This window comes from Cannabis sativa, chromosome 2 (genome assembly GCF_029168945.1).
Source record: "Cannabis sativa cultivar Pink pepper isolate KNU-18-1 chromosome 2, ASM2916894v1, whole genome shotgun sequence".
Lineage (NCBI taxonomy): Eukaryota > Viridiplantae > Streptophyta > Magnoliopsida > Rosales > Cannabaceae > Cannabis > Cannabis sativa.
In genome coordinates, this window is record NC_083602.1 from 1,065,173 (window position 1) to 1,086,343 (window position 21,171).

Here is a 21,171-nt window from a genome sequence, read left to right on the forward strand (position 1 = left end):
CATTTTTTAGTAATTTTTTAGAAAATAAATAATATATATAAAAAAACTATTTATCTTTTTTTTTTTTTGTTTATTGTATCCTGTTTATTTTTTCTAATTAAATAATATTTGGAGTTTATAAAGTTATGTTTGTTTATTTATTTTTTGATGTAAGAATTATATTTCAATAGAAAATTCGTCCACTAAATCATTAAAAAATAATAAATATATAGACACAATAAAAAGAAAATATATTTATTTTAGTATAGTATAAATTGGCTATGTCTATTTTTATATTTACAATTATAATAAACATAATATACAATACTTTGTATGTATATGCTTATTTTGTTTTCTATTTATTAAACATACTAATTTAATAAACAAAATAATAATATTCAAAAATGTTTATTATATCACTCTGCGTGTCATGTTTATTTGTAGTAATTTTAAGCATTGATTTATATTTATATACATTAACGTTTATAATTTTGATATTGTATTTTATTGAAAAAAACGTATTAAATTATAATAATTCATATTAATATAGATAATAAACATTTATTCTTTAATAAAAAAAATATTTAATTTGTTTATTTTTATAAGACTGTTTATTATTTATTTAGTTAATTTTACAGAATTCTTTATTTTTAATTTTAATAAACATGTTTTATTGATAATAATTTTTAAAACATTAATATAATAAACATAAAGATAAAATATTACAAAATAATATTAGAAACATTAATTACAGAAATCTATTTATGGTAATTAGTTTAATCATTAATGATTTATATTATTTAATGATTAAAATGTATAGTTTTATGTAATAAATTTTCAAAATGTATAAGTTTTTCAAATAATTTTTTTTGGCACAGTTTTTGTAATTATTTTATTTTTGTTGTACATTTATGAAAAAAACCCTAAATGTTGTCGGTTATTAGAAAAAAAAAATCGTGTGTTGCATGTAGAATTTATATTACATTTAATACTTAATAAGATTTTAGAAATCGATAAATATTGTGTTTGGGCATTGGACCATAGGCAGAGTGCTCTAAATTTCCTTGTTGCAAATAGTAAGCTAAGTTGTATTAACTATTTTTTTGAGCTAAATTCAATACAAATTATGCACTATAATAAGCTAATTTATGCAGATAAATGGGAGAAATAAACAGAGAAAAACAGGGGAAATATAGCTAGTGTAATCTTGTATTAAATGTATTTTATCCTCAATGAATATACAGAAAGTTTAATATGGTATATATAGTACACGGATGAGTATCAAATTCTAACCATAAAATATTCCCTGAGCCAATGATTGGCTGAATAAAAGGAATCCCAAGATTATAGGAAATTCTAGAGATTTCTAAATGACAGCTCATGATTTGGTAAATGATGAGGTGTCCAAGGTTAGGTAAATATACAATTAGGAAAATATCCTACTGGGAAAATATCTAATCTTTTCAACACGCTCCCTCAAGCTTGGCTAGGTTGATCAACAATGGCAAGCTTGTCTTTCAAGTATGAGTACTAGTTTGTTGACAGTGGCTTAGTAAATATGTCAGCTGTCTGTTCTGAGGTGGGAATGTGCCTCACTTCAACGATACCTTGCTTGATGAGATCTCTAACATAATGCACATCCACCTCTATGTGTTTGGTGCGGCTGTGAAATATAGGATTTGATGAAAGTTGGTTTGCACCAGCATTGTCACACCAAATGACAGCAGGCAGTTTATGTTTGATGCCGAGTTCTTTGAAGAGAGAGTTGAGCCAAGCAATTTCTGTAGCAGTTTGTGAGAGAGCCCTGTACTCTGCCTCTGTTGAGGATTTTGCCACAGCTTTTTGTTTTTTAGAACACCAAGTTATAAGATTTCCCCCAACATAAACGCAGCAACCAGTAGTTGACTTACGATCATCAATTGATCCGACCCAATCTGCATCGCTGAAGCATTCGACATTCCACTCCTTTGACGGTTTGAAGACAATGCCTTGACCAATTGTACCTTTTAAATATCTAAGCAGGCGTTTGCAAACATTCCAATGGTGTTGTGTTGGACTATGCATGAATTGGCTTAACTTGTTTACTGTGAAGGCAATATCGGGACGACTTAGAGTCAAGTACTGTAGGCCTCCCATGACACTTCAAAAGAAACTTGGCTGATCAAAAATTTTGCTGTCATTGAGGCTGAGTTTGTCACTTTGAGATATAGGAGTGGGACTCGGCTTGGAGTGTAACATGTGAGTTTTATTGAGAAGATCAATTGTGTATTTGCTCTGTGAGAGATGAATACCATTGGCCCCCCGAATGATTTCGAAACCAAGGAAGTAATTCAGAGAACCGAGAGTTTTGAGGGAAAAGAACTGCTGAAGTTTGGCAATAATACCGCGAACAGTGTGATTTTTGTTACCTGTGAGAAGGATATCGTCAACATATACAAGTAGATATAACTCGACATCACCTTGTTTGTAGAAAAATAGAGAAGGATCAGATACAGAGCTGCAAAAACCAATGGAGGATAGCACCTGTTTGAGACGATCGAACCAGGCCCGTGGTGCTTGGCGAAGACCATATAAAGCCTTCTGCAGTTTGCATACATAATGAGGATGAGAAGTACTAACATAGCCAGGGGGCTGCTCCATGTAAACTGTTTCTGAGAGGGTGCCATTTAGGAAGGCATTGTCAATATCAACCTGCTGTATGTCCCATTGATTAGAGGCAGCGAGATGAAGAATAACTCGAATGGTGGAGCTTTTCACAACGGGGCTAAACGTCTCATAAAAATCAACTCCAGGTTGTTGCTGAAAACCTTTAGCAACTAGTCGGGCCTTTAGACGTTGAACCGTCCCATCTTTGTTGAGCTTGACACGATATACCCATCTATTATCAATGACACTCATCCCTGGACGACGGGGTACAAGTATCCAAGTCTTATTTTTCAAGAGAGCATAAAACTCAGTGTCCATGGCCGATTTCCACTTCGGATTGCGTAGAGCCTGCTGCACATTCTCAGGTTCAAATTCAGTCATTAAAGCCAACGGTAAGGGTGAAAAGGCATGAAAGACACGGGGTTTACGAATGCCGGCTTTGGCTCTAGTAATCATAGGATGGGAGGGTTGTGTTGGACGTGGTGAGGGGCAAGGAAGTTGATTTGTTTGGTGCTGAATTAGAGGTTGCTGATATGGTGGTCTGGTGTGGGAGATGGGTGAAATTGGCAGGTCAATGTGAAGGGGAATAGTCGGGTAAGACTTGATGGAAGTTGGACTGGGGAATTGTGGTGGAGTTGATGAAGGAATAATGGGGCTGTGTAGATGAGAAATAGGTGAACCCGAGAGATGTTCATCTTGTTGGGAAGCTTGAGAATGATCATTATCAACAACAACTACACCAGGAGCATGCTTTGAAGTTACAGTGGACAAATATGGTAACCATTGGGGATATTGACTAGGTGAGAGTGAAGAATCTGTGTGTGCTGTAGGGTATGTGAAACCATTAGCAAATGGAAAATCTGACTCATCAAAAGTTACACTACTAGCAACATAAACTCTACCTGAGGTGTGAAGGCACAAGTATCCTTTGTGTCTAGGACTATAGCCAATGAAAACACATTTTGCTGACCGAAATTGTAATTTGTTTGTGTTGTAAGGCCGAAGATAAGGATAACATGCACAACCAAAAACCTTTAAGAATTTATAATTTGGGACAAGACCAAACAGTTTTTGAATTGGACATTTATAGTTTAAAACAGGTGTGGCAAGATGATTGATGAGAAAGTTTGCTGTTTGGAAAGCCTCCCACCAAAACCTTTAAGGCATACTTGAATGGGCAAGGAGAGTGAGACCAGTCTCAACTATGTGGCGATGTTTTCTCTCAGCCTTTCCATTTTGTTGATGAGTATGAGGGCAAGGATGTCTAAATTTCACACCTATGGATTGAAGATATGGTTCAAATTTCCTATACTCTCCTCCCCAATCAGTTTGAACAATTTTAATGGTGGTATTTAATTGTTTTTCAACCTGCATTTGAAAGGTTTTGAAAGTGGATAAAGCCTCATCTTTGGTCTTAAGAGGACAGATCCAGGTGTAGCGACTAAAATCATCTAAAAAATGGATGTAATATCGGTAGCCATGCCTAGACATAATGGGTGCAGGGCCCCATATGTCCGAGTGTACGAATTCAAGGGCCTGCTTGGATTCTTTTAAAGTAGCAGGATAGGATTTGTGATGGGCTTTACCAAGTTGGCAGCTAGAACAAAATTGTGAATTAGAAGGTAAAGATTTTTTTTCATTGATTAAAATATGCTTGAGTACATTAAAGGAAGGATGGCCTAGCCTATGATGCCACAAACTTGATTCACTAGTAGAAACTTGAAAACAAGACTTGACAGACTCTAAATTAGGACTGAAACTAGGACTGTTGACACTAGACTTTTGAGTGGACAAACAGGAAGGTGAGTAACTAGCAGAGCAAGTTGCTGGTGTGGTGAGTTGATAGAGTCCATTGTTAAGTTTCCCTTGAAGAAGAACCCTCTTCGAATCCATGTCCTTCAAAACACAATCATTAGCAGAAAACTTGGCATAAGCATTATTGTCTTTTGTTAGTTGAGAAACACTCAATAAATTTTTAGCAATTTTAGGTACACACAGTATGGAATTCAATTTAACAGGTGTAGAAGTACCATGAGATTTAATGACTGAATTACCAACATGAGAAATAGCAAGGGACTGCCCATTACCAACAATTAAGCGACTCTTACCATTGTATTCAGCAGGAGTTTGGATGTTGTTGGCGTTATCGGTAATGTGGTTTGTGGCTCCGCTATCCACATACCAATTTGTGTCGTCTGGACGAGGATGCTGAGATGAATTGGCTAGGAATGCCTGCTGATTCGTGTTGTTTCCATGCTGCTGATTTGTATTATTGTTCTGAGAAGTATTCTGTTGATTAACAGCTGGTGTAAAACTCATATCAAAGCGGTAGTAGCACTTGACAACAGAGTGTCCAGGCTTGTTGCATAGTTGACACACCACACGATTTTGATTACCACAGCCTCGTCCACGACCACGACCACGAAAACCAGATGCTCTACCTGTGTTTGACGATCTGCCATGAAAACCAGATCCTCTAGCAGCAAAGTTAGCAGAGGGGGCAGTCAGATCTGAAGCGGAGGTTGAGTTAAGTTGATCAATACGCATCTCTTGACTTTGCAAAAGAAATTGCACCTCAGAGAGAGTTAGTTGGTCTCCTCGAGACGTGAGATTAATGACCACAGAATCATATTCTGGGCCAAGGCCTCCCAATATGTAAAGTATAAGGTCATCATCAGTAAAAGCTTGTCCTGCAGAGTTAAGACCATCAGCTAAAGTTTTCATTTTAAGGATATAATCATGAATGGTCATAGACCCCTTTTTTAGAGACCGAAGTTGAAACCTCAGTTGCAGTACACGAGCACGAGATTGAGTAGTAAAGAGGGTTTCAAGAAGAGACCATAACTCATGAGAGATGCGACATTGGAGGACATGGCCAAGCATGGCTTCTGAAATCGAGTTCAAGAGCCAGCTTAATATGGCCTGATCTGTATGAACCCAAACTGTGAACAAGGGATTTACCTGCTGCAGAATATTAGGATTTGGTTCGACAGGAGCATCAAGAAACTGAGGCGGACATGGTCTGGTTCCAAAGATAAAACCGTCAAGATCATGAGCACGTACAGCTGGGACAACTTGGGAACTCCAGTAAGGATAGTTGTCTTTGTCCAAGCGGATGGTGATGGGGGCCAAAGGTTGCAGCAGAGGTGCAGGAAGCGCAGGAGCAGCTGGTGCCGGAGCTGGAGCTGGAGGAGGAGCGTCGACAGCTTGTGATCTGGCGTTGTTGACTGAGGAATCACCAGGAGAAGCCATTGGCTCTGATACCAAGCTAATTTATGCAGATAAATGGGAGAAATAAACAGTGAAAAACAGGGGAAATATAGCTGGTGTAATCTTGTATTAAATGTATTTTATCCTCAATGAATATACAGAAAGTTTAATATGGTATATATAGTACACAGATGAGTATCAAATCCTAACCATAAAATATTTCCTGAGCCAATGATTGGCTGTATAAAAGGAATCCCAAGATTATAGGAAATTCTAGAGATTTCTAAATGACAGCTCATGATTTGGTAAATGATGAGGTGTCCAAGGTTAGGTAAATATACAATTAGGAAAATATCCTACTGGGAAAATATCTAATCTTTTCAACATAATATATAGACAATCTTTAATGTTTAGTCATTAAAAAAATTTTTAGACTAAAGGTAAAATTTTTGTAACTAATCATAAATTATATCATTCTTATGTTGTAACTAAACAATTCGTGGCTAAAAGTATTAGTCACAAAAATCACAATAATTTGTTGTGACTAAATGTGTTTTTAGTTACAATACTTGTTGTGACTAAAACTAAATTAGTGACAACTTGTATTTAAATGCTATGTTTTAGTCACAAGTAAATTTTTATTGTGACTAAAAGTCACATTGAGTCACAAAAAATTTATACTGTGACTAAAAGGTTATTACTAAAAAATTGATCTTTTTTTAGTATTGGGTGTAAATTTTATGATAAATTTAGTTTATTGAAAGATGAATGAGCGTAATATTTCACTCAAATTTTGCAATCACAAAGTACGAATTAACTTTAAAAGTTAGCATAATACTTAAATTTTGATTGAAAAACTTTTTTCAGAAAAATTAATTAAATATTAAAAATCTTTAATGAATGAAAGTGATTAATTAGTGATAAATGAGTAAATAAAAAAAATATTAATTATAGTGTAAATTTAGTGAGCACTGTTATTAAACACCAATAATGTATAACACCATTAAGAAATGACGCTTTGAGAGTGACTAACAATATTCTATAAATCATGTAGAAGCGATAATTTTACCCATAATGATAGCTATTAGACAGCAATAGTGCCTAACTAGCACCATTACAAAGTGACATCTTATAAATAGGGCCGGCCCTATATTAATTTGGGCCTTAGGCAAAAATAAAAATTGGGGCCTAGTAAATAAGTGAGGCTGTTGGGATTTCAACTCTCAACCTCTTAGGTGGCGTTTGGTTGGAGGTAATGAAATAGAATGGAATGGAAATGAAACAATTTTCATTCCATTCCTTTGTTTGGTTGCATTTTAAAGTATTGGAATGGCATTCCAATGGAATGCTCTTTCCACCATTTTGGTGGAATGGCTATTCCATTTTAAAAAGGAAGGAATGACCATTCCAATTTAACAAGAAAAAAAAAATTAATTATTTTTTTATCAATTTTTTTTATGCATTTTAAATTTTATTCCATTCCATTCCTATTCCTATTCTCATTCCCATTCCTATTCCTATATTTTCATTCCTCCCAACCAAACACTAATCAAATTACCACTAAGGTACAACACATATTTAATATTAAAAGTATTATTATTTATTTTATTACTAACTATATTTTAATTTTTTTTTTCTGAAATAGGGCCTTGAGCGGTGGGGGGCCTAAGGTGGCCGCCTCCTTCGTCTTAGCTCAGGGTCGACTAACAATATTTCATAATAATTAATAAATTATATCATATAGAATTAGATGCGTAATTTCACAATATAATAATACTATTTTAGACTATATTTTAGTATAATAATTTTATGTTTTTTGTAAAAAAAATTAAAATTATGAGCTAAAATTGATTTTAGCATTCAAAATATTTTTAAATATAATTAAACTATATACCTTTGAATTTATGATAAATGAATGAATTAAAAATAATAATATAATACTTAATATAATTTTTAATTATTCATTATTTGAAAATAATTTTTGCAATAAATAAATTTATTAAAAAATTAGATATATTAAATAGTATAATCATTATTTAATCATTTTTTTTTCAAAATAAATTATCTATAAAATAATGAGAACATTAATAACTCATTATTAATTAGTACTAATATTCTCTGCCAACATTATTGTTTTCACCAAAATAATTAATATATACTCAGAATAATATAGAATTAACAAATACCAACAAAACTGTAATATTACCTGTCCTTTCAACACAACACGTACCTCTAAATTGCATGCATGCATGCAGAGAATTAAAGCCACAAAGTCATTTACGTGGAATTAAATTTCTTAGGGTTAACACGTATAGATTAAATGTGTCAAATCCATGCAGAAAAAAACACTTTACATGCAAACCCTATAAATATACCAATCCTTTACTCCCCCAAAACACATCCACCAAACAACAAAACCCTAAAACATTTTCAACAATGGCAAAAATCTCATCATCCACTCTAGCTTTGTTCGCAGCTTTAATGTTGGTGGCTCATGCAGTTGCCTTCCGAACCACGATCACCACTGTAGAAACTGACGATGTTGAAAACTACAGTCGATCAGGTTCGGAACAGGAATGCAGGCGACAGAGACAGGACCTGAACCACTGCAGAATGTACATGAGGGAGAAGATGCACGGGCGGTTTGAGGAAGAAGATGAGATCGGGAACTACAGCCAGCATCTGGATCAGTGCTGTAGCCAGTTGAGGAATGTCAACGAGAGGTGCCGTTGCCCCGCGTTGGAGATGGAGATTCAGAAGGAGCAGGGTCAGGATAAGCAGAGGATGATGGAGAGTGCTAGGAATATTCCATCTATGTGTGGCATGCAGCCTAGAACTTGCCAATTCCATTCTCGTTACTATTGAAGATCATAAAGTTATAATAAGTTATAACTATGTTCAGAGAATATTAAGAGAGAGAGGATAAAATTATGCACATTATCGTGTGCTTAATTTGTAGTGTACTTTTGTTTTTATGTTTGTAAATTAAGGAGTTTTTTTTAATAAGGCTCTTTTCTTGAATAATAAAATCGGCACTTAATTAATGTTGGAATGTTTAGTGGAACAATAAAATTTAGCGATAATACTACCTAAACTCACTATAATTTTTTTTACTTTTAGTCATAACAAAACTTATAATTTGTGTGAAGAAATTGTGACTAATTATAAATCATGAATCCTATATTGTGACTAAAAGGTCTGTGGCTAAAACTTATAATTTTTTTTACTTTTAGTCATAACAAAACTTATAATTTGTGTGAAGAAATTGTGACTAATTATAAATCATGAATCCTATATTGTGGCTAAAAGGTCTGTGGCTAAAAATATTAGTTACAAAAATTACAATTTATTATGACTAAATGTATTTTAATCACAATATTGTGACTAAATCTAAATTAGTGAAAATTTGTAATTAAATACTATGTTTTAGTCACAAATAACATTTTGTTGTAACTTTGTTGTGATTAAAAAGTTGTCACTAAAAATAGCAGTTTTTTGTAATGACTATACGATTTATGACAATTAACTTTTGGCAATTTTGCATCCACCTCGTACAGAAGGATTTTTATTAGGGATTATTTCACAAAAACATAAAAACAACAAAAAAAATTACAAAATTACGGTTTCATAGAATTTTAAACATTTTTATGATTTTTTTGATTTTATTTACAGAAAATATGGTCTTTTTATGTTGTAATCTTGTTAATTTGTTGTTGATTTTTTGTTATCTATATGTTATTTTTTGTTGTTATTTTCATGTTACTTTTATGTAGTTTTCTTGTTGATTATGTTGTTTTCGTGTTATTTTTTGAAAAACCGTAAAAATGTAAAAAAATATTCTTTGAACGTAAAAATGTAAATGTTTTACAAAAGATAGTGCCTTATGTAATTATTCCTTTTTATTATATATTTTTATAATATTTGAATAATTAATATTATGTGGACCATTAAAAATGTAGTTATATTTGTGTACGATATTATATTTGTAACGCCCTAACAATTAGGCACGTTACGCCAAGCGATTTAGAAATCCTAATCCCCTAATCCGGGATTACTAGAAAGATAAGTGCAGGATGTTTAAACTTTTATCTAAAACAGAATGAAAATAAAACTTGTAATAACTTTAAACTTTACAATCAAAAGTGACATAATTCGGGATCCCAAAAATATTTTACAAAATATTACAAGTCTTTTTACTAGTCGACCTAAGTAGCAAAATCAGAGTTACAAAAGTACATCACTGGTAGACCCCAACCCGCTTGGTCTGTAATATCCTCTTTCTTGAAAGGGTAATTTTGTAATTTTTTTTCGTTTGTCGGTACTTTGTTAATTTGCATATTAAGAAAATTTATTAAACATATGAGAATGTTGAGTAAATAATTAAATACTTGTGATAATTTAATTATTTATTTTGTGCATATTATTATTGTGGGTACAACAATAATAATTATGTGAATTTATTTTATATTATGGTGTAATATATTTGTTATATTATTGTTGTCATTTTATTAGAGATATAATATAGTAATATTAATAATATTGTTATAGAATGGTGTAATTGTTACATATTTTATTATTATAATAAGTATTAGTAACATCCGTAACAAAATCCCGATAATTGTGGAACTATGAATCGTTCCACAAAATGAGTTTGTTACGATCTTTTATACGATTATTTTGAAGCCTAAAGACCAAAAATTCGTAGGTGAAGAAGTCCTGGAAAGAGAGCGAGAGAGACCGATATAGATTTACATGAAACTTAGAGAGAGAAAGAGAAATTTTGATCTTGAAACACTTAGAGAGTTTCTGGGTTTGTTTGATCGTTTTGAGTAGCTTTTCTACGATCTAAGGAAGCTAAAAGTCATGACCAAACGGGCTAAGAGCAGAGGTTTCGAAATCCACCATTTTCATGCACATTCAAGCATGTTCTTGAGCAATATCGAATTTAAACGTACTTGAACCGTTTCTGGGTTTAAAGAACATTGTGTTTAAGCTTATAGGACCCCAAGAATCTGTTTTGACGTGGAGAATCGAAGCTTTAAAGCCCTGAACGAAAATTGCCATTGTTGGACTCCATTTTTAAAGGTACACCGGCAACGAAGAAGACAACGATGTTGGACCGTATTATTTGGTGATTTATGGTCGGCTTGAGGTTCTAAGCACTGTAGGAAGCTTTTCCAATCAAAATAATGCGTGAAAAGCAATTGTATAAGAAGTTGGAGGCTCGCCGTCGCCGGAGAAGAAGGGCTCGCCGGCGTAACTCCGGCGAAGCTCCGATCAACACCTTCTGAGGATCTTGTTCTCAACAAAGAAACTCGGCAAGAGGTTCGAGGGAGAGAAAAGGATATACTTAGCAACTGAGGTAAGAAGAGTGGACATCTGTGCACAGGGTGTATGTTGAAACATACAACTGTATTATGGGTTTGTATTTACATGTTTTATTCTATGGTAGATTGTTGTTTTATGCTAATGTTATTAGTGTGTGATAGTGATAAGACTTTTGATTGTTTGTGTGAGGATAACACTTATAGGATGGGTTTTCTGCTGCTGGTGTGAGCATAGCACTGCAGGATATATTTTTGGCTGCTTGTATGGGTTTACTTGCAGGTTATCCTATCATGGGTGAGTACAACTTGTGATAAGGGATTGCCCTATTGGATGCCGAGTGTGAGAACAGCACAAGGCAGGGCAGGTTACACTTCATGTCTGATCAACATGAGTGGGAGTATGTTATCGTATGTGAGGACAATTAATGTGCGATAAGATACCGTGTGTTATGTGTGTGAGTATATCATGCATTAAGATTACACTGTGATATGATGTTATATTATATTTGAGAATAGTATGTGATGTGATATGTTGGTATATGTATGCAAGTATGGTATGAATTGATTTGATGTTGTGATATTGTTATACTTATGACTATGTTATCTGGTTGGGGGGGTTATGTCCTACATAGCTCTTCTTACTGGGCGTTAGCTCACGGGTACTCTGTGTGCAGGTAAAGACAAAACTAAGCAGTGAGGATGGCGAGCTCGAGGCGTGGATTACATGTTAGGGGATTGTCACGATATTTTGGTTTAAGAATATTTCTTTAAAGATTATGGCTCGATTACTTTTGTAAAAATTAATGTTTAAAAATTTGTAAATGAATCAAGTGTTTTTGTTTTAAAATAATGAGATCTCATGCTTTAATTATTTTCAATAAATTAGTTTATTATTTTTATTATAAATGGTTTCAAACGGACTAGCGAGTGTGACGTCTCGGGAAATCGGGGCGTTACATGGTCTAGTGTGGCCTGAACATGTACAAGCACCGCCAAGATCTCGCACTCATGGCTGATCAAAGACAGATTTACCCTTTCTTGCATAGTAGAGCACCCGTGAGCCAAGCCCAGCAAGATAGTATAAATATCAATAAACGTAATTAACATATCACATATACAATAATACCATTTCACATTTATCTGCATAACACAGACCCGCGTGTTACACTCACACGCCTATATGTGTCTATGTGGCATAGACCTACGCTCACACATTTAAATACAATAATCTTAGAACGGTTCATCTCGGTTCTAATTACCGAGTCCAATCCGATCATGCGCCTTGAACGCATAACTCTTAATCTCAATATACAAATATATATCATGGCATAATAATTACACATTAACGATTCACTAGGGTATTAACCCTAAGCCAATAAACCGCTCACTTTAAGCTAATAACCCTAATCCCGGTTTCTAATTACCCACATATATCACATCCAATATAAGCACCACCGCCCATACTCTACGTGTTAACTATTGTCTTACCTAATGTCCCACAAACGTGGAGATTTCAAATCCCCAAGTGCTCCTGACCAAGTACCGGTAATCCTAGTCACAATTTTTGAGATGCACAAGTATAGGGTTAATCCCTAAATCCATTTCTACAAAACATAAAATTGGCATTCAAATTCTAGATAATCACATAGAGCTCGGAATGAGCTTTCCAACAATATATGGAACTCTCGAAACGGAGTCCGAATCGAAAAGTTATGAACATTTGAAAATAAGCACGAATTTGCCCAAAAACAAAGGGGCGGGCCGCGACACCTGGGTTCGAATCCCAGGTCACCAACAGGGGGCGGGCCGCAGCCCCTGGGTTTCAAACCCAGGAAACCCTAAACTCAGCCTCGAAAATTCATGCTCAAACACACCTAATTCACCCGAATCATGCATAAACCTCAAAATCATACTCCAAATATTAATAGGTAATAAAACCGAGCACCAAAACACATATTTCATGCTTAAACTTCAGCCAACATTCATCAAAAATTCAGATTAACAACATACTAGCTAAGCTCCAAACATTGAGCTAAAAATTTGCATGTAATTAAATATAATAATATAATTCCATAATGAACACACATTAACTAGTTAGGGTTTGCTAATCTATTTTCTTAATCTCAGGGTATTACAATATTTGTGTACGATGTGGCAAATCCAACTTATAGTACTTAACAAAGTTTTTTGAACGGATTAATAAATAGCATAAGAAGTGAAATTTGGAGAGTTTTACTTCAAACATCAATTTGTGGGATTAAATGTCATAAATGTTATAATTCAATTAGTTTTGAAATATTTTTTGTCAAACTTTTCATACTAGCTAGTATCGTTATTTTCATAAATTTGTAGCCATTATTTATAAATGCTCTGCCATTATTTACAAATGCTCAAACCATTTTGGATCCTGTTTTGCCACTTTCTTAAGCATAATATTCTCTTAACTCAACTCTTAACATCATATTTAATTTTGTTTACAATTGCATTTATAAATTTTCATCTTCCAAAGAACTTCATTCGTGAACCACATATCCACCATATATGGTACATCGATCACCGTTAGTGTTGTTGAAAAAACTTGGCATGTGAACATTAATAACTCATTATTAATTAGTACTATATTCAATTTCGCTCTAGTCAGCTATTGTAGTAGCCTCGATATGGTCAATGTTATCCAGTTCAACCAAAGTTTTATTCTAGCCAAAACATGAAAACTCAAGTGATATATATTTAAAGAATAAGTGCTCTCCATTTTCTCTAATCAGTCCACAAATCGGACACTCTTCATCTAAACAAATATTGTATTTGAACAACCTTGATTTAATTAAATCTCAATCTATATCCAATACTCTTAACAGGTATTTCTGTGGTAGCTTAGGCATCTATTTGTCAATCCAAGGCCTCGGGTGGATTGGGTTTTAGGTGCATTTGAGACTGGAACAAAGCAGCCTTGTTTAAATATGTTTGGGCAGTGGCTAAGAAAGAGGATAATTTGTGGGTTAAGTGGGTTCACAATGTATATGTAAAGGAGGAGAATTGGTGGACCTATCAACCTTTGGCACAAGCGAGTTGGTATTGGAGAAAACTAGTGATGGTCAAGGAACAAATGAAGGACCTCGGGGATTTAAAACAAACACAAAGAAAATATGAGGTGACTATCGGTTACAAGGAATTGCATACACATTTGCCTAAGGTGGAGTGGAGCCATCTTGTTTGGAATAGATTCAACCTACCCAAGCATAGTTTCATACTATGGCTTGCCATGCTTAAGAAGATGAAGACAAAGCTAAGATTGAAGAACTTTGGGGTGATAGATAATGATAGTTGTCTTCTTTGTAACAGTGGCAGCAGTGAAACCATTAAACACTTATTTTTTGAGTGTTCTTACTCTAAGGACTATCTTGACCGAATCAAAAGCTGGCTGCATTGGGGAACCACCTCGGTTTCGTTGGTATCTATCAGCAAGTGGATTAAAAAAGCAAAGTTATCAAGCTTCAAAGAGCAGGTGTTAGCGGCTGCTGTGGCAGCAATGGTTTATCTGATTTGGGGTGCCCGAAACAACATGTTTTGGAACCAAGTTTCGGAAAATAGTGATACCATTGTATATAGAATTAAAAGTGTAATAAAAAATAGAATTACTTGTATTTGGCTAAAGAATGTAACTAGTAGTGAAGAGCATTGGTTTAATTTGTAAAGATTATAGTTGAGGTGTAGGTTCTCTAAATTGGAGGATGCTATTAGGTTGTAAGAAATTATTTTTTGGTTTATAATACACTTACTGATTTACTAAAAAAAAATCTATATCCGATACCGCAATCCACAAAATGAATTTATGTTTTGATATAGACAATCTATTCTAGACTTTCTCAAGTAGCATATCAATTTTTGATCAAATATGTACCTATTTTAATAGTTGGAAGGATATTCAACCCCATCAATTTGTTCTTCATTCGTACAATTTGCTTCCAATACCAACTGCTGGAGGGAGGCGTCTCATAGGTCGTCCAATTTCTTTTCCTATATATACTGTATTTATCTATTTGACCCATAATGTGTTTAGTTTAGACTCAATTGCCCAAATTTTCCTAGCTATAACCGCTTCTTTGATCCTTCTTAACCCCAACCCACCTTTTTTTTTGTCTTACACAAATTGTTAGGTTATTTTTAGTATTAATTTTAGATTAAGTTCAATATATTTTTAATTGAGTTTTAATCGTGTTTGGAGTATTTTTACGCTTGTTATCTTTAATTTTTGCAGATTTAAATAAAAGAAGATTAGAAAAATATCAGAGAAAAAGATGGGAAAAAAGATAAAAATATCTCACAAAAAGATGATATTTAAAATAGAGAAAACTGTGCAAGAAAATAAAGTTGTAACTTCAAGCCTGAATTCGACTATCTTCTAATTAGATTTTGGAAAAAGTCAAAACATAAAATTTCTATATCTCTCTCTTTTATCTTTTCGGAACATCTTGAATCGTCCAATTCCGAGTAATATCGAGAGAGTTATGGCCAAAATACTATGAGTCAACGCAGCAAAAAAAAAATATCTCGTCTGAGGTTTCCCAAAAATTTAAATCTGAATGAGAATTTATCTGCGTTTTTTCCATCTTTTTAGGCCTTCAATGCCTATATAAAGGGAAGAAGGGAGTTGATTTCATCAAGCAATTTCAGAGAGAAAAAAAGAGAGAATTCAGATACAGAGTGGAGAGATCAACTGCAATATTGGAGGCATACTGCTCAGGGTTTTCAGCATTCTTCTTTTCTTCTCTTCTCTATTTTCATCTCTTTTCTTAAAGTTAATATGTGTAATTGTGCTTCAATGAACATGTGTAGCTAAACACTTTATTAGGGTTAGATGGATATTGTTTAACATTGTTTATGGTTTTAATATGATTTATTTTCCCCCTAATTTCTATGTAATCTATTTTATTTGTGCTTAATTACTTTTAATTGCCTGATCACCAATTATCTGTCTATGATTTTGATGCGAGATCTGAGAAGTGAGTATTTAATATGCTATAGTAAAATAAAATTGAATTTCGATATAGGACGAGAGTACGTACCTATATGGTTTAGATAGCTTATATGGTTTTTAAGCTTAATGCCTATTGCATGTTAAATTTATCACGAGAGTAGAAAATTTGCATGTAATTGAGATTTATATATCTGAGAAGACTATAAATTACCTTAGTAAACCTGCTATTGCATAGAAATTAATATTAGGAAAATAATCATATTAGGCTATAATCAATAGAAACAATTGAAATCGAAGCCCTAGTTTTTATTAACTATCAATTTCTTGAATAATTGCTTCTTACTAGTTTCTTATTTTTAATTCTTTTTTTATTTTTATTTAACCAAATAGAAGTAAAAGTTTAATTTTAACGTACTTAACTACACTCCCTGTGGAATCGATCTCACTCCAGGTGAGTCTACTACTTAAAACAGTACGTACACTTGCGTGTGCAAATTATCGCAACACAAATCTTCCCAAGCTACGAAACTCGGGCCACTCGTCTCCACCCCTTTCCAAAGAAAACTTATAAAAATAGTCACTACAAGAAATGTCACTTTTGCTAGCACATTTTTGTGCTGGCAAAAGTTAGTATTGCGCTGGTAAAATAGAATTTACTTCTAGAGTTTATGTATTGAAGAAACTTCCATGAGCTGTGACCAATAAAAATAAATAGCAATTTAGGACAGAATTTACCAGTATTGCCCGACCCGCATAAAACAAGTTCCTTGAAATTCATACTTTGATTCTTTGCACTATATTTTCTATCAAAATATCACATGATCAGCAATAGGTAATTTTTTTGGACAAATCGGGATGCAAGGTATCAGAAAGACAACGGACCCTTCCAAAATCCGAAGCCTCCACCACCCTTTGAACTTCACTTTCAACCATGTAACAACAAAAATTTTCAAATTTTGCCTCACTTGGTTGTAGCCCAGATGTTTGGGAGAAGACCTTGAGTCCTTGAAGCATACAGTAGATATATTTGAAATCTCCATGACCAAAAAACAAAACATCATTAAACAAAGATGATTCAACTTTAATTACTCACATCGTCCGTGGAATTTAAATTCTTCTTTCTCCCCTACTTTCATTGTAATATCTCAGGATTAGTAAATGGATTAGCAACCCTAATTAAATTAATTGAGTATAATGAGTAATTATAGTATTATATAGTTAATTATGAAAATTATTTGAGATTTATTGCATTCAAAGATCCCACTTATAATTAAGTTAGGGGTATATTTTTTATAATTTTGACTTGAAAAAAGTAAAAAACGTAATTTTTTTTATATATTGTGCTAATGGACTATATTATTATATAATATGTTCGTATTATCTTACTACAAGTAAATTCTGATAAGTTGACATGGTAATCACAATCAGGTATTTTGGCTTGGATCGAGTTCGGAGTCCAAAAATTATGAACTTTGTGATTAATGTGTGAATATATTGGTGTGGTTATGAATGACTATACTTTCTTTAATTGCCATTAATATTGATTAATTTTAAGGCTTAGGAGAAAAATGGTCATTTGATCAAAAATACAATAAATGAATTATATGTTTCTTTTTGGAAAGTTAGAGAAAACACTATCAATTTTTTTGGTTCTATCCTTTCTAACCGACCTTATCTTTCTCTCAAAAACTCACTTGGCAAATTGTTAACTTTGAGGAAGAATTGGAAGGCTCTTTTAGGGGATTTGTGTTTTTCTTAATCTTGAAGAACATTGAGGTAGTTTTTATCTAATTCTTTTAGTGTTCTGATTTTTGATTTTGATTGTTAAGATGTTGGTTGCATGTTGTTGTGTTTTGTTGGTTTGTTACGGAAAAGCTATGGACTTGAGTAAGCCTTAATTGTTGTTTTAAGGCTTGTAATTGAGGAGTGTAAGCCGGTTGTTTGTTGGTTTTATGACTTGAATCATGAGTTATTGTTTTGGTAATTTAGTTTGGTACTGTGAGTTTGAGCTTGAGAATTTCGGTTATACTTTTTCTTGAGTTTTTAAAAGCATATAAATTTGAGTTAAATTTCTAAATGTTTTAATTTTGTGAGTTTGAGCTTATGATTATGTGTTTAAACATTTAGAATGCTTGTGTTTATATTTTTTGAACTGTAGTTTGGAACCTTAATAGAGATTGCATGAACTAAGTGAAGTTTGGATGTGATTGGTAAATGCTTGGTTTTGGTAAGAAGCCTGATTTTTGGGAATTTATGGGTTTTTAAGCTAGTTGCTGCGACCAGATATACGGTCACTGCGATGAGGCTCAAACCCAAAACAGTGGTTAGCCTCTACCTCTATCTGGTCGCAGCGAGTCCAATCTGGTCACGACGAGATGGCGGCGACAGTTCAATTTTTATTATCTTATTTTGAGCATAACGTTTGACTCCGAACTCTGATTGAGAAGTTTTTTATATAATTAAAAAGCTCGTTTAGCTCTATTACTTGATTCAGTGTGGATATTCTTAACTGTGAATTATTGATAATTTGATTTTGGAGATTAATCCTACTTTGTGAAACTTGAAAATTGTGACTAAGAATATCGACGCTTGGTTAGAATCACCTATAATTTGAGATTTTTTCACATACCTTGAAAATTTGTAAGACAGCAAACTGAGCACGTAAAGTATAGCACCATGACGCATTTATATATTATATGTACTTTGATGAATATATATATATGTAATAATATGTTAAGTTGATAATTAAATAGAGTTATGTGAGTAAGGCATAACCGACTCGGTAATTATAATCGATAAATGATATTAAGGCCTTAAATAAATTAAAGAGAAGTGTGAGCGTAACACGTAGGTCTATTCTATATAGACACTAATAATAGTGGCATTATTATGTATGGAATAATATAATATACAATGCGGTGGCACAGTTGTATACGCGGAGGCATAATATCTGAAATGTGATTATTATAATTGTTCATTTTGTATTATTTTCTGTCTTGCTGGACCTTGGCTCATGGGTGCTCTATTGTGCAGGCAAGAGTAAAGTAGTGTCAGGTCAGCCATGAATTCGAGGGTTTTGAGGATGACTTGTACATGTTTCGGCCAAGCTAGACCACGAGGGGTTGGATCCAACAGGGAATTGCATAAAAATTCCATTTTATTGCTTAGATTGGTCTATATAAAATAACTTGTAATGTTTTGAAAATAATTTTACGGGATCCTAAATATCTAACTTTAAATATTTTTGTTTTAAGTAAAGTATGTTTATTGCAAGTTACTTATTAAATCAAGTTTAATATTTACTTTAAATCACTTAGCTTATGGACCCCGATTAACGAGACTAGTTTATTGTAAATACGATACATGGCGTTCCTCTGGGTAGGATATTACAATTTTATATTAGAACACTAAGATTTTTAAACTTCTTGAAAACCAGCTGAATATATACAATCCTCGTCAAAGACAAACTCACTGTCTGCTTATGTGATTAAATGTTTACTGCTTTTAATAATAAGCAGCATACGAGCATTTTAAAAAATATGTTATTTAATGAAAAACATGATCATTAATTGTGAGTAGTAATTGCTATATCTGGAAAAGAATTGTGTATGTTAGTTAGGATTTTGGCAAGAAGTGTGTAAGTGTGGATTTGGTGCGTGACTTGCTGGGATTGATGATTTTAGGGTTGTTTGAAAGAATGGACCCTACTAAATCAACTAGAACACTAAGCGAGTCTGTAGAGTAGGATGATAATCCAACCAATCTACCGGTACCGCCAACACCTTCGCAAAATTCTTAGAATACTGCGGCCGGGGATGAACAATGATAATCCTCTTGCCAACTTGTCAGTAAATATTTATAGAAATGCACACTATCATACTCTATTAAGAGGAAGAGTCGCGCCGGATTAGGCAACTGACTCAGGCAGCCCCGGTAGCTAATCTTGGATTGGACCTGCAACCACACAGTGATTCAATCTTTGAAAGGTTTGTCAAGCTGCAACCTTTGACTTTCCTGGGTTTGGTACTGATATTATAAAGGCAGAGCAATGGATGAGTACTATTACTAGCATTTTGAATAATCACTACAAGAAATGTCACTTTTACCAGCACAGTTCGCTACTGCGCTGGTAAAAGTAACTTTTACCAGCGCATTTTGCAAACTGCGCTGGCAAAGAAGTCAAAGTTTTACCAGCGTACATTTGCAGTGGTTAAAATCTAACTTTTACTAGCGCTTTTCATTTTATGCTGGCAAAAGTTCTAATACCAACATTGATTTGCCAACCCCCTTTTGCCAACACAGCACAAGTAAATTCTATTTTACCAGCGCAATACTAACTTTTGCCAGCACAAAAATGTGTTGGCAAAAATGACATTTCTTGTAGTGAATATGGGTGTAATTGGACTTGAGTAGGTTAATTGTGCCGCTTTCATGCTTCAAGAGCATGTCCACACCTGGTGGGATCTAGTTAGGGGTATTTATTAGACCACATTCAATATTTTTAGGCATCACTACAAAAAATCTTATTTTTAGTCACAACAAAACTTGTGACTAAAAGTAAAAATGTTGTGACTAATTATAAATCATCATATTCCTATGTTGTAACTAAAAGGTCCGTGACTAAAGATATAGTCATAAAAATTAGAATTTATTATGACTAAATGTATTTTAGTCACAATACTTGTTGTGACTAAAACTAAATTAGTGACAACTTATATCTAAATGCTATGTTTTAGTCACAAATAACTTTTTATTTTTGTTGTGACTAAAAATCACATTTAATCACCAAAAATTTATGTTAACACTAAAAAATTATCACTAAAGGAAGCATTTTTTTATAGTGCCTATCAAGATTTGATCCAATTATATATTGGATGCTAGATTTTACTATCCGATCTAATTCAATTCATCCAATTTGAATTGAATCGGTTCTATTCATTGGATGTATTTCATGTACTAATTCAAATTTATCCAATATTTTAGACTTATAGTTTTTTTTTTTTAATTGAATTGGATATCCATCTAATATTT

General features: G+C 33.4%; 1 protein-coding gene across 1 annotated transcript; it reads left to right on the forward strand.

Annotated features, from left to right (window-relative positions):
• Nucleotides 1-8,213: 8,213 nt before the first annotated feature.
• Nucleotides 8,214-8,879, forward strand: LOC115719123 (2S seed storage albumin protein-like). Its single transcript, XM_061108960.1, has one exon. The coding sequence runs from the start codon at nt 8,272-8,274 to the stop codon at nt 8,698-8,700; it is 429 nt and encodes a 142-aa protein (XP_060964943.1). The 5' UTR covers nt 8,214-8,271; the 3' UTR covers nt 8,701-8,879.
• Nucleotides 8,880-21,171: the final 12,292 nt, after the last annotated feature.

What these genes read in the sequence shown, in the direction of transcription:
- LOC115719123 (XM_061108960.1), top strand. Translation starts at nt 8,272, where the DNA reads ATGGCAAAAATCTCATCATCCACTCTAGCTTTGTTCGCAGCTTTAATG.